This window comes from Nelumbo lutea, chromosome 8 (assembly GCF_056320005.1).
Source record: "Nelumbo lutea isolate HS-2025 chromosome 8, American lotus-T2T, whole genome shotgun sequence".
NCBI lineage: Eukaryota > Viridiplantae > Streptophyta > Magnoliopsida > Proteales > Nelumbonaceae > Nelumbo > Nelumbo lutea.
The window spans coordinates 56057344-56072449 of record NC_142691.1 but is presented as its reverse complement, the minus strand read 5'-3'; the positions used below and the strand labels follow the sequence as shown (position 1 = coordinate 56072449).

The following is a 15106-nucleotide window of genomic DNA, read 5'->3' as shown; positions in this document are numbered from 1 at the left end:
TTAGATCATGAGTTTAGAGGTAACTGGAACCTTTGCTTTTTAACATTTCTAAAACCCTCAATTTTTCATTTTTATTCGGTGCTTGTTGAACCCAAGGTTCAAAATATCGATACAGGGGCGTATCGGACCGTATTGACTCTCACATCCCTGTTTTTTTTTTTTTTTTTTTCCAACATGGTTCAGAGAGGTTGGTTTAAGGGCCGTCTACCCTCTGAACCGGGTTAGACCCTGAAACATCCCCTGTAGGGGTGTATTGGGAAGCCCACGATACGATACGTATCCACTGATACAGCCTGATATGTATCAAAATTTTGAACCTTGGTTGAACCTCTAATAACTCCCTCAATTTTTTGTCCTTTGAAAAATGCTTGTAAAGGCTGTGGTTTATTTGCATTTTTGTTAGACCGTATTTAGAGTTTAGACAGCAATTAGGTGAGGTATAAATTTTTCCATCCTTTAATTGAAGCCATGATGAGTGAGGTAGGTGGGGAACTGAAAATTCTAAGGAGAGAACAAAGTGAAACCAAAATTAAATTATCGATTTTTTTATAAGTGTCTAACTTTATAGAATAAAAATTGAAGAGTTCAAAAACACAAACCTAATCTTTGTATTGCAGGTTTTGCCAAGTTGTCTAAATCCAATGAGTTATTATATTTTATGTGATTTATTACTTTTGAGCTTGGTTTAAAAATATTGTTGTGGAACATAATATCATTCTGTATACCAATGCTGCTTAAGTTAAGGTGATATAAACTGAATTACTGAATTAATGCATAAGATTGGTATTATAACTTTCAGTTTAAGATTTCAGTCAACACAGATATGTTTACTTTGAACCAGGTATAAAAATACGTGATTTGATAGATGGATTAATTAGAGTCCAATAGTAGAATATTTGATTCAATCATGTAACCTCTGTTTTCAAAACTTAATCGAAGCAATGCACGAATCAGGTTTCTTCTCTCCTTACATATAACAGGTATGATGCCCTGCTCACACATTACATATCAAATAGCAATTTCATACTTTTACCTATTTTTACAAACAAACCTTTTGTCTTTTAGTGGATTAAGAAAATTCCAGGGTATATTAAGCTATCCAACCTCAGTTTCCATTAAGGAGCCAATATTGTCCATCGTTAATGGCCAACCTATCTCCTTTTGCCTCTCTTACTCTCTTTTTCTTGATTTATCTTACAATTGCTGTTATGCTTCTACAAACGTTGAACAATATAATGTATTAGTTTTTATTGATGGTGGTTGTAAGAAATGATTATTATCCATAGATGAGCCAGAAAAGTTAAATTAGAAGAAGAAACTTCTTTAGATAACCATGGAGGCAATGATTGGAAGATATGAGAAGTACACAGAAGATGAAGAACCTAAAATGTCACCAAGTGTGGTCAAGTTTGGCACAATGTGCTCCACCCAGAAGCCTGATTAACTTGAATACTAATTCATAAAAGGTTTAGGTTGTTATGGAAAGTTTTAAAGTCATCTCCACAGAGGAGGGGCTGAGGCTTTAGTCTGATCTTAATCTGGAATTAAATTGAACTTTCAGATAGGAATATATTGGAATGGAGATATTGATTGTGGCTTGATTTATTCTGACTAGAGATACTTATCTGGAATTAAATCTGACTAAAGATACTAGCATTAGTGCTTTTTGGATGAGTATATATTAGAAGTTCTCTTTGATTTTTCATTAATTTATTTTGGTTTTATTTATTCTCATGATCAATTTAGCCTTAATATTATTGGTTGCTTGGGTCCACGATATTGTGTTGTTTTTTGTAGGAGTGAACTTGTAATTATTTTGAAGACATGAGCTTTGATGTCTTATAGTTGCAGCAAGTTTCTTTGTACTTATCTAAATTTGTAATTCTGCTGATATTTGGTCTACAAGTCATTTGGTATTGGTCTATTGACCAGAAGGTCTGCCTTAGGGCATATTTTTTGATTCATAAATTTAGCCTGTCATACATTCTATAGCTGTTCTTCTATTACATTTGGTGCCAAGGGAATCTACAATGTAGTTTGAAACAAGATCTCCTGTGGATGCTGTAGGGGGAGTTTTGGATATATAAGAGTGGCTAACAGAAGGTAATTGGTTCCACCGTCCCATTGGAGGCTAATGCAAGGTCCATGACCCCACTAGAGAAAACAGTAGTGTTATACACAATAGTTGGGAACTGGATGAGCTGTTTGAAACTCCGGACTTATCATTTGGATGCTTTTGAGATATGTTTGGTCCAAGATTAGTTGATATTGACTCAACTTCATTGTTGAGAGTGGGGTTTGGAGGGGAGAATCTGGAATCTGGTTCTTTATTTCTTTATGGCTTGATCTCAAGGAAGCAGGCCATGGTGTTGAGAAAAGTTGATGGAGATCGAAATAGAGAGAGGATGCTGATTTACAGCTATAGGGTAAGGCTGGTCGGAAGAAGTGCTTTTGGGTAGTGTTGGAGAGTTTCTTATTTCCTACACAAAGCCATGTGATCATTGTTATTGCAAAGAGAGAGAGGGAGGGAAATGTTGAGAGATAGGGGGAACACTCTTTATTATGGCTACTTCTATATAAAGTAGAGAGAGGGATTTGATATATGTGTTGATTTGATGAAGGTTGTAACAGTGTTCTTTACTTCAAACACTATATATTTGGATGTTTGGTTTCTCCTGGCACATTGTTTAAAGCTGCTAAGCATCATTTTAAATACTTTTTTTTTTTCTTTTACTTGAATTTGTCTTGACTCTATTTATTGCAGGTGCTGGTGCTCACAGTTGAGTTAATATACCTTTCTGCAAGGATTGAATTTTTTTTTTGGAAGGTACCAGTTGTGTTTTACCAATTAAACTAGGTATTAACCTTCACGTTTTGTATGAAGCTGGTGTTTTCATGGGCAACATAGGCTTTGTTTTTCTTTTGATAGGAAACGGCAACTTTCATTAATCTTAAAGGAAAATTAGTACAACTATCACGTTCATAGGCAAGGTGATTCCTCAAAATAAAAACAACTTACAAACATGCCCAGAAAATATTTTCCCTACTAACTCCTTGCTTTGCTAAGGTGTCATCCATTCCATTTACTGACCTTCAAGTCCATTTAAAATGTGCTTCAAGTTCCCTTGTTAGGTACAATAATTCCCTTACAAGCTGTCTAAGGGACCAAGTGCCCAAACTGTTTATTTGCATCCAACCTAGTACCAATTTTGAATCTCCCTTCACTTCTAACTGTTGAAAACCCAATTGTTTAGCCAATCTGAGCTCTTGGAGGAGCACCAAAACTTTTGCTCTTAGTGAGTCACCCAAACCTATTGGGCCAGGACTGTTCCTTCCACATCTCTAAAAACACCCCCCAATTCCAGAGGGACAGGAATACTATTTATCTTTTGTTGTAAAGCTTTCTACTTAGCTATTAATTTTAGTATCTGCAATTCTGCAAAAACATATAGAAGCTTAACTGCAGTCCAAGAAAGCTGAAGGACAAGTAGACGTCCTCCGTGCCAGCTCTTTTGATGGTTAATATGTATCTCTTAGTGGAACTACTGTACTGCAGTTTTTTGACATTTAGGCACAATTATCTTCTTGGATGGTAAATCCTCAAATTTTTATTAAAAGAATATTATGTTTTCTCCATTTCCAGGGTGTCTTTGGACTGCCATCTCATCATTACAAATCCTCTTGAATGTGGAGCCATTGTTTAAGGCTGGTGCTTCAGGCTTTACTTTTCATGAAATGTTTGACAGTAACATTCTCAGTTTTTGACTGTTTTGCCAGTGGTTGTCCCTGTTTTTTACTGGTGGTTGTCCACCATATCAGGAAAATCCAGAAAAGAAAAGATAAAGAGAAAGGACGATGCAGTTGTTATGTCTCTAAATGCCATATTTTACACTTCAATCAAGAAATGCTTATGCTCAATTTTTGGCAAGTCATGAATGTGAGGATGGGTGTAGGTTCTCATTTCCAAATGATCAGTCAAATTTGTAATTTATAGGCTATGTATTCATACTTGCCTCCTGTCTTTGAATCAATGAATTTGTATTTACCGGAAAAGCTGTGAATTTTTATTTATGTATATGTAGAGGATAAAAAATCATGTAATAGGTATAGGTCCTGTAAGCTTTTGTATATATCAAATATTTTTTGAAGAGGATAAAAAATCATTTCTTTTTTCTTTTTGCCTGAAAAAATTCACAAATATGATATACTTATTTTTACCTCCCTGTGCATCACACAAGTTTTTCACCAAGTGAACCCACAAGTATTACCTGTTACTCTCATCACATCAATGAATGGAGCCTAGAATATTTCCAAATCAAATGAAATTATAAATTTAGAATACATAATTTGAATACCTCTATATATAGCCTAACACTTTTAAAATTTTTGGCCAGTGGTTAAGCACAGGTCCCTTACACTAGTTTCTTTCTTTAATCCAAGAGGGCGATTTGCAGTTTGAGAAATGGCCCCAGCTCTCTCGGTTTGTGCAATTTGGGAAGAAATTGAGCGCTCAGAGAGGTAATAATTACAAGCCCATCTCCTCTTACCCTCTCTCCGTATGCATTTCATGATGTGAATATGTTAGAAACTCTTTTGCTTGTGATATTCTAATGTGTATATGTTGCATACTCTCCCAATTTGAAGTTGTGTTTTTTTTTTCTTCCAAATTTGTATCCGAAATGAATTATCCTTACCAGTTCATCTAATTTAAGTTTGATACGATACTCTTATTGCTTAATTTTCTACATTGTCCTTCTTCTATGTTTGTATCTAAGTAAAACAATCCTTTTACTTACTGTCTTAATGGTACTTTGTTCTGTTTTGCCTCCATTGTTTCTTTAATGTTGTCTATGTGAAACAAAGTAATCTTTTATCTTCGGCCATCTTTGATGCCATGTTATTCAATGACAATTATGAATTTTATTTTCTGTGGAAAAGTTTATTAAATCTTATTTTCCCTTTTACTTAATTTTCTTTGCCCACAAAAGTTTTTTTTTTTTATCTTTTTTCTTCTTGGTTTTTGTGTGCAATCTGTTTTTTTTTTTTTTTCAGGTCATGAGATGATTTTGTTGGTACTTGGGAGTCACTGTAGAGAGTGCAAACTCACTTTTTATAGCTGAAATACTTTATCAATACATTCATTTTTTTTCCTGTGCAGCTATCTTGTATGTTCTATGTTTGAGGAGGCAGCATCCACATCATCTTCTGTTCTGAAGTGTCTCTATGATACTGATTTCACTGATTCAATTGAAGAGTTCCAATTGGATGACGTGGTTGAATCAGCTGGTATGGTGTTGGTTCAGTCCCTCAAAGAATTGGGGAGGTACCTTATTTCTCTAATTTTAGTGGTTTCCTTTTCTTTTATTGTAATTTGAACTGGGTTGAGATGTCAGATTACTGAGCCATTGTATTACACACACTGAGATTCATCAGTTCCAAACTACCTTGAGCATTTCATTTATGTAGTCCTCGATGACTAAACCAAAGGAAGTTAATTCTTTTACTGCTATATTGTTCAAGTAAACATCTAAGTGAAACTCAATTCTGATTGCACTTGTTTATTCAATCATTCAGGACATCGGAAATGCTGAAGGAGCTTAAATTGTTTTTCAGTTCAGTGGCAGCTATACCCGTTCAAGTTGTTCTGACTGGGTATTTTAATTCTTCCCTTGCATGATCCTCATTACTTTCCATGTTTAGGTTAAGTGTTGACTACCATTGATTTTATAATTTTCATTGACGTATTTCCTATATTAAGGAGGTATTTTTATGATCTTTTAGCTTGAAAGCTCTGAGGGAATTGGGTTCAATTATCTCATGATTTTCATTTGGCAGGGCCTGCTTCCAGATATCAGAGGGTTCTGTTTCTGGACTCAAGGAATTTCTTGAAGAGTTCCTTGGCAAGTGGAGATATGTCAATGGAGAATACCATGTTCTGTCAAGTATAGATCAAAGTGGGGCTAATCTTGAAAGATGTCAGCATCGTGTCTTGGGAGTCGAGCAATACCTAGAACTTGTTGAGGTCTATGCAATGACACTACTTGGGACAGTTTTAAATGATATGGGCCTAGCCATATCATGGGTGGAGAAAGCCGAGCTTCCTGAGGGGAAAAAACAAGTAATATATCCTGAATTTTGTTTTGGATTGATGATTTATAAATTTTACTTGGATAAGCTTGCTGATTAGGGTAGTAATACAATGGGCAGTCACTCACATGCAGATACACTTTTAGACCAGTGGGTGGTGTCAGATGGGAATATACGACAATCGCAAGGTGGGATATTGGTAATATGTTGATTCCCATCTGCCATAAAAAAAGTGGTTGCTTGTTAAATTATTACTCTTGAATGTGTTCTTCAATGTCTTATTACTAGTGTTTTAAAAGGTGTGCAAGGTGTATGCTTGGAGGTTCCCCCAAAATACCCTGAGGTCCACGTTAGGTCTTAAATTCTTAGTTCTCACACAAAAATAATGATTTTATAGTTTTAATTGCTTTTTAAGAAGATGTTTTATTAGGATGAATGAATGGACAACATTACCAAACGTGGACTTGTTTGGGCTTGCCTCGAGGGGCATGGCATGGGGGTCCAAGGGCAGAGCCCTCGGCCTAGCCGCTAGACACAAAAAAAAGCAAAAAAGCGTCAAATTGTCAAAAGGCACACGCCTGGGTTGAGGCACACTAGGTGTGCGCCTTTTGAAAGGGCTGTGCCTAGGACCTCGGTGAGGCGCCTACCCTAAAATACGCCTCGCCTGTTTGCCTAGTTGTGCCTTTTAAATAATTGGTTCCAACTACACCCAAAAAGGGAGAAAATCCATTCCCATATAGTTTTAGCAAAAAGGCAAGATACCATTAGGTGGTAACCAGATTCCATAAGCTTTGTAGAGAGCACACCTATGTGGGGATAAATAAGTTTTGGGCCTCTTTCTTTGAAGCAGATCACTTGTGTTGAATCTTTTCAGAAAAAGTTTCCCAACAAAAATGCCTAACCTGAGGAGGAATGAGCTTACACCAGACCTCTTTAACAGGAAAGGACAAACCAAGAGTAGTAGTTTTTTAAGTTAAGGTTTTAAAGAATGCCGTACAAGAGAAGGAGCTCAAGGGAGACGAGTCCAAATTCTTCTGTCCTCCTTTGAAGGGTCCCAACAAACATTTTCGAGAATGGCCAAGAGAGTCAAACCTAGTTGAGTGTTCTTGACAATCCTTCTCAGGCCCAGGTTTTACCCAAAACTAGAATCCGAATCGGAAGGAACAAGGAAGAAATCGACTCATTTTTCAGGTTAGACATTGCATACAAGGATGAAAATTGATTCATCAATGGAGAATCCCCAACTCGAGTTTGTTCCCAAAATTTTATGAGGTTACTTGAGTTCAAATCATACATGATCCAAGGGGAGAAGACTGGAAGTAAGCCATGAATGGTTTTCCATGGAGAATCACTTTTAGTCTTTGTCAGAATTTTAGGATCCCAACTATTGTTCTCTAACCCATGAATGCTAGCCACTATCTTAGAGCCTACTCGTTGGCTCTGACGTCTGACATCTGAAAGTGTAATAATTACATTAAGATGTATATTGGTATTGGTGAACTTTTCATCAAATGTCCATTTTAACCCCATATATGAGAACTTTTGTTTGTGTTTTGGGGGTATCATTAGAAAACAAAAAGTCGTAAGATTCTCCTTTAAGAGATAAGAGATAAGAGGAGACGGGCACCCATTTAACTCTTAAAGTTATAAGGTTCCTCTTAAGAGATAAGAATTAAGAGGAAACGAATAGACCCTTAGCTTACAACTTTTCCTTTTCTAATGGAAACCTTCACAACCACTTCCCCATTAATGCCATATTCCTTTTCCTAATATTCCCAATCCCAAGACCTCCTAGCTTCTTACTTCTAGATACCACCTCCCAACTGATCCTATGGTTAGGGGTGGTCATGGGTCGGGTCGGGCCGGGCTCGCGTCGGGCTTTGCACTTATGATAAGGGCTATAGCTTAGGCCTGTGCCTGAAACATAAGCCCTAGCCTAGGTCTATACAGGCCTGGGCCAGGCCAGGCCTAATTCCATGCCAATGTCACTCGTATATAAAACATTATATATTTATAATATTTTATATTAAATGACATAACATGCATATAAACTTATTTTATACATTATATAATATAAAATATTACATATAATATAAATTATACATGTCATGTTATAATATTTATATATCAAATATATAATATAATGTAAAATAACATGTATACATATGTATACACTATACACAAAATTTGTAAGTTTAAATATATGCAGGCCGGGCTGGGCTTGAAGTATTAAGCCCAAGCCTAGCCCTAAAATTTGTGGGTCTGATGTGGGCCCAGGCCTGGAATTTATGGGCTGGGCTTGTGTGGGCCGGGCTGAAATGATCACCCCTACCTATGGTCCATATTTTCCTTTCCAGGCTCCCACAAGAAATCCCTCATTAACTTTTCAAATTTATATTAATTCTTTATAGGGATCTAGAACACTAACAGGAAATAGATAGGTAAGTTAGCTAGAGTAGACCTAGTCAATGTAATCCTACCCCCTAAAGAAGTATAGTTATTTTTTCCAAGAAGCAAGTCTTTTTTCAAAATTTTCCACCATCGGATTCCAAAAGCTTCCTTTATTAAGGTTATCTCTTAGGGGAAGGCCTAAGTAATTCAGAGACCAGTTTGAAATTGCACATCCTAAGATATCTGCACAATCTCTTAACTCCCTTCCCTCCATATTCACTCCCACTATGCAACTTTTCTCAAAGTTCACCTTAAGATTGGACATTTGCTTGAAGAGTTGTATTGCCAATCTCAAATTCCTAATCCAATTATTGATAAAAAAAATTCCTAATCCAATTCATTTTCCCACCTTCATAGAATAACATTGTATCATCTGCAAATTGCATGTAAGTGGTGCTTCCTCCCTATTCTCCAACCTCTTAATAAATTCCTCGAATCAGATCAATGGATCAGTCTCCCCAAGGCATATGCAATCAAGGTGAGCAAAAAAGGGGAAAGTGGGTCTCTTTGCCTTAATCCTCTCAAGATAGGGAAAAGTCCACCATTATTTCATTAACCAAGATAGAATAGTGACAACTCCTAACACATTCCTAGACCCATTTGCACCATCTGTCCCCAAATCCAAAGTTAACCAACACTTCCATTAGAAAGGATCAATCAATCAGATTATAAGCCTTTTCTAAATCCAATTTGCATACCACTCCCTTCTTGGTCTTATTGAAATTCTCCACACTCTTATGTGCAATTAAGATTTGATTAGAAATATGTCTCCCCTTCACAAAAGCTCATTGGTTGGGTGTAATTATAGTAGGGAGAACTTGCTTGATCCTGAGAGACAACACTTTTGCAATTATCTTATACAAATTCTTCACCAAGCAAATAGTTCTAATATCTAGATGGTCTTCTGTTTCATCATTCAATATATCTCATAAATTGCATTCTTGTTGTTCCTGTCTAGATGTTAGACAGTGTATGCCCTTAGCTCCAATCAGATTAATGTACAGATACATTTATTGTAAATGAATGAAAGTATATTATTGTTTCATGTTGACATTGGTATGTTTCTATGTAAATACCCTATAAACTGGACACTTGTGAGACTCATGTTAGTTTAGAATGTTCTTAGACGTTGGATAGACTTGGGGAGTTTATCTTGCCAAGGTTGACACTGATGTGTTTCCAAAGAAGTTGGAACAACTTGTCTCAGTTGCTAGGGTTGGACCCAAAGTACATGTAGTGTGTGTTTGAATGAAACACTGAACCCGAACCATTTTCTAGTTATGCCCTGGACTTTGGAGATTGATGGGCAAAACTGGAAAGTTACACAATACCCTAGACTTGATTATGATACTGCACTAGGTGTTGGATTAGACTGTCTTTGATATGCCAATTAGTGAGATCCATTAAGGGTCAAAACCTGGGTATGTTGGGGCAGTCTGAGAATTCATCTGAGTGGGTGATCATAGTGATAGGATCAGCCTCTTTGTCGGACAAAGTGAATGATAGGACTTACACTCTCTTTGATGGAAACCTAAACTGCCAGTAGTGTATTTCAACTGTGCTTGAGATTTGGTTTTGCAAAATATATTTATATGATATATGTATATATATTAATGTTTTATGAAAAATGTTTGCAAAACCATCTGAGTAGAGAGTGTGACACTGCACCTTGTAGCTAAGGGATAGGGCCTTCCCTATCGGGTAGTGTTGTGATCATTATGGGCCGAGAGGTTAAGTGTAAGAGACAATTACATGGCTGATTACCTGATGGGCTTTATTTTACTTAAGCCCATTATCCTTGGGTCTTCATTGGATGGCTGAATTCAAGGATCATTTAGGTGTAAATGTTAGGCCCATATTGAGCCCATAGTGATGCGCTCACTGCGTTTAGCAGTGAATTTGACCAAACCTTTTTACAGAGGTTGGGTCGAACCTATGTGGACTTATGTGAGGTCATTGTGGAGTCCCATGCCATACAAATCAGGCCTAAGTTAGCCATGCAACACCCTTGGGTTGTGAGCCTTATAGCTGATGGGCCTAAGGCCCATCTCATAATTAATATGATTAATTAAGTTTTGTATCTGGGTATGGAGCACCTAATCTTATAAGAAGATAATGTTTATCTCTAATTAGAGTCTTGATCTGATTTAGATCTGGATTTTCTCCTAATTAAATTAGGAGATAGCTCCATAAGAGATTATAAAAGAGGAGGGGGTGGACTGGTCAAAGACAACTTCATATTTTTGTAGTTTCTGGTTCTATCTGCACCCTTTTTTCTCCCAGTTTTTTCTTAGTTCGACATCAGCTATCAAGGACTGATAGAGATCAGTTTTTTTTTTTTTGACTTTTTCAAGAAAAATTCAGAAGAATTTCGGGCTCACCTTCCCTAGTTTGATCCAAACAGTTAGTTTGTAGTTTTGTTGAAAACCATGTTGCTGAATCAGCTTCACCTATACATTGTGCCATCATCAGTGGAGGCTGGTTTTAGGACTGATTTGGGCGTGAACTTCCACCTTGGGATATGTATTTGTGGTATTCATATTAGGTACACATCTCCCTCTTAGTTTGGTTTCAAATCTGATCCGGTTCAGTGTAATAACGATTTAGAAAAATGCAGTTTTTCAAAATATAAGGAATTCGATTCCTAGAAGGATTAGGAAATTTTTGAAATTTCGCCTAGCCATTTATCACGATTAAGCCATCCTTATGATGGATCCCAACCCTTCCAACATCTAGTTCATCCAAATTAGAGTTGTGCATTAAACTGAGCAGTGTGAAAAATAAATTATAAGTTCACATTTTAAAATGAGTCACTACAGGAATGCCACCTAGGTTGCAAATATTGAACACACGGATAATGCTAGGGGCGTATTGAGTGTTTCAACCTCACACACCTTTTTCTTTTATTTTTTTTTTCAAAACCTGTTTAGAGGGGTCAGTCTAGGCTTCTCTACCCCCTGAAGCAGGACTAAAATCAAAGCTTATATATTTGGCATATCGGTGACCCACGGATGCCATGCATTATCTGCAAATACGTGATGAAATTTTCAACCTTGATTGCCATTTTTGTCATTTCAGCATTTTTATCATTGTTAGTGTAGTTGAACTGGTTATTTCCTACTGCTTATATAGAGTTGAGAATACAACTTTCTGTTCTTATTTATCTATTCATTTATTTATTTTTGGTGGGTGGTTGGGATATCTATGGTAAAAGCTTCATCGAAAGGATAATTTTGATAAAACAAAACTCAAAAATGTATGTGGATTTAGAGTTTTTTTTTGTTTTTTGTTTTTTATTCTTTGGGGGCGGGGGTATGGTAAAACCTATGTAACAAGGATAGAGGCATCTGATGTGGTGGCTTCTGATAAACCAAAACTCATAAATTTATGTGCATTTACTTGGTATGTATTAAGGGAGCATCCTAAAGTAATTTTGCTAAAGTGTAAAATAGGACTATGCTATGAATAGCTCTCTCTCTCTCTCTCTCTCTCTCTGACTCTAGTGGAAGATTCCATATTGATGGGCGTGGAATCCTGTTGGATATCGATTAAATGAAATATTTCAATTAGAAGATCAAATGCACCAGTGCCAATTACTTTTGCAGGCACTTTTTGCATAGATATGAAGATTATTATGACATGCACAGAAATTGACAATTGATTGCAAGGCAATTACTAGAATATGAGGATCTTATTTGTCTTGAGCCTTGACATGTCAAGTTGCAAGGTGGTTGGATTCTAATTCCATCTTACTAACAATCATGGGATTTTTAAACTCAACCACCTTAGAAAAATACCATTTTTCTGATCTCTAAATTGATGTATATGGCCTTGATGCTTTTTAACTGTTTTGCTTAAATCTTGTAGGAATTCATAAGGAGATTACGTTCTTTGTATTCTCTCACATCCACCAATTCATCATGTAGTGTAGAGACACCTTTGTTAGCAGAAAGAAACAATGCTTGTGCATCTAGCAAAGAATCAACTATTTCTGGATTTGAAGGGTCTTCAAGAACTTCAAAAGCTGGGATTCCATCAAGTGGAGAGATAAATACAAAACAAGCAACTTCAAAACTGTCTAAACAGATAGGCTTGTGTTTGTGGTGGTTCCGCAACATTACTCTGAAAATTCGCAATGCTCAACTGGTTATATCTCATGGAAAGCTTGTGCTTTGGGTCTCATTCATTGTTTTCATTTATTATGTTCTCCGAAAGAGGCAAGCTACTTTGAAAGGGTAAGAGACTTTCCTTAAGTTGTGGACTATTATCTTTTTCAAGGGGCCATTGCATGGTGTAATGGTAAAATGTCAGATTGACAAGCATGAGAACGTGGGTTTGAGTCTGTGAGCTGCCATTTTGTCCACCCTCCCACCCCCCAATCCAGTCCACCCGTCCCAAGAGCCAATAGCTGGGACCAACACTGGGTAATGACCTTTTTATAAATTGATAGCTTTTCACGTGCATGGTTATAGTTCTTCAAAACCACAATATGAATGCTAACATCTTGGGTTCCTTATATTAGTTAATTGAAAAAATGATATCTTACCACAAAAAAAAAAAGGATACCTTATAACAAGAAATCAAGTCTTTAAATTTCTAATGCCTAAAGCTAAAACCTCAGGGAAACATTCTTAAAACAAGTAATTTTCTGTGTCTTAAACAAAATTGAAAACTAAAAATCAACTTAATACATTAACCAAATTTAGTAAGGTTCACTGGTTGAATAAATTATATGGAATTACTTGCTTTATGCATAGATTTTTCTATTGTGTGACCACTCTGAAGATATGGGTTGGGGATTCTTATTGGACCAAATGGAGAGTTAAAACATGAAAAAATTTGCCGATGCTTTGAAGCTTTGTTGAGTTCTTTATCATTTGGCCCATAGGATTCTTAAATGGGCTGTATGCTTAACTATTAATTGCTTATATAGATTATTTTCATATTGGTAGCTCTAACAACATTATGAGATACTTAATAAACTATTTATTTGTAATTGAACATATTGCATTCTCGTCATTGTAAGATGGTTGACAACTGAAAACATCGCAATGGGGGACATATCTATTCATAGTCATGATCGAGAACTTCTCAATGAAGGCATGAATATATTTTTCATTTGATTGAACTTTCTTTCCCGTTTCATGTTCATTAATTTATTCCTTTATTCTCTTTCAGATTTGTCAGCAGACAAGCTTTAATTGTGAAAAAAGCTCTGGTAGATATGTGGAAGCTTGCATTTTCTGTTCAAGTGAACCCGCTTGCTGCTGTCCAACCTCTCCCTACGACAGCACACAGAAGCAGGTGAAATTCCCATGTCATCAGATGTCCCTTCACATCTAAGCCAATGATCACAATCTGTAAAAACATAGCAAAGGGATCTTGTATCTTCAATTTCACAAAATAATATCCTCAAGTTGAAAGCCACATTTTTGGCCTTTGGTGTTTTGTTTCTTGGGGCGGAGGGTTTCACTTTTGAGATGATAGTTGCAATTCAATTTCAGAGGTTTATTTTTATTGCTGGGAGGTGTGTTCTTAACCCCCACCTTTCTCCAATGTATTTCTTTTTGTTGTGTCCTTTTATTGTCTATGATAGGATTTCATTTGCTTTTCCTTTGTATTTACTATTTAGTGGTCTTTTAACTTGGTTTATCATCTTGGTGCGTTTATTGGTGTATAATTTTCTTTTAGAACAAAATATCTTATAATATTAATTGGATAATGAAATGTAACCATTGAAGAGCTTTTCTTACTTGCTGATACCTAATATGAAAAATGCCAGCATTTATTAGTGAACCTACTGATAACTTCTTCTGAAGACTAGACTGTAGTTCCCTTTCACTAAAAGGATATCTTGATTCTGCGCATATAGTTCTGTTATTCCGTGCATGGGTTTTGACATTGGAGACAGAATTTGCTCATCTGTGGCTCCTGTTTCTTGGTACGGAAGAATCATGAGACGTCTTATGGAATTAGCACCCTATGTCCTCTACAAGTACGGAACCAAAACTTGCAGGAATGAAGCAAATGGCTGGGCTATTTCGTTGGGGGTCAAATCCATTGATATAAAAAATGGATAACCTGTGTCTTAAAAACAAACTTAGGCCCCATTCTTTTTCGATAAGTTACTTATGGATAAATGTTTACCTGTGTAAGTTTTACCAAGAAATACTTACCTGGGTAAGTATATTTACTTTCTTTTAGTTCTCATGTAAATAAGGCAATGACTAAACCATAAAAATCTATTATTAAAAAGGACATTTTTGTCTCGTACAAGTATTGTCAACTTTTCTCCTACGTGGGAAAGTTATTTATCCACCTAGGAGATAAACTTTCTTTGGTTTCCACATAAATTTGAAAAAAAAAAATGGGATTCTTGGTCAGTGGGAACCAAAATCTCATCGACCAACCTCTCAAAGTCTGAAAAAAGAATGTTTAAAGGTTGTTGAAAAAAAAGAGGAACTTAAAGATTGGAACACCCATTTACACATTTACCCAGTGGTGTCTTACCATTGATAGCAAGGTTCAGAGTATGGATACATATTGGCCAGTATGTATCTGTCCAATG

At 36.2% G+C, this 15106-nt stretch overlaps 1 protein-coding gene across 37 annotated transcripts in view; it reads left to right on the top strand.

Moving 5' to 3' along the window:
• APEM9 (3-phosphoinositide-dependent protein kinase-1) overlaps positions 1-14290 on the top strand; it is a 29973-nt gene extending 15683 nt beyond the window's left edge. Inside the window, exons 3-12 of one of the 37 annotated variants that reach the window (XM_088957227.1) lie at positions 2765-2827; positions 3644-3705; positions 3820-3937; positions 4395-4518; positions 5159-5323; positions 5575-5652; positions 5836-6118; positions 6208-6275; positions 12465-12773; positions 13717-14290. In XM_088957227.1, the coding sequence (XP_088813353.1) occupies positions 4463-4518; positions 5159-5323; positions 5575-5652; positions 5836-6118; positions 6208-6275; positions 12465-12773; positions 13717-13846 (1089 nt within the window). In that variant the 5' untranslated portion in view covers positions 2765-2827; positions 3644-3705; positions 3820-3937; positions 4395-4462 and the 3' untranslated portion in view covers positions 13847-14290. Of the gene's footprint in view, positions 1-841; positions 981-2764; positions 2858-3643; positions 3950-4394; positions 4519-5158; positions 5324-5574; positions 5653-5835; positions 6119-6207; positions 6276-12405; positions 12774-13716 lie in introns of all 37 variants that reach the window. The other 36 variants (XM_088957223.1, XM_088957233.1, XM_088957225.1 and 33 more) reach the window with 36 other exon arrangements.
• Positions 14291-15106: the final 816 nt, after the last annotated feature.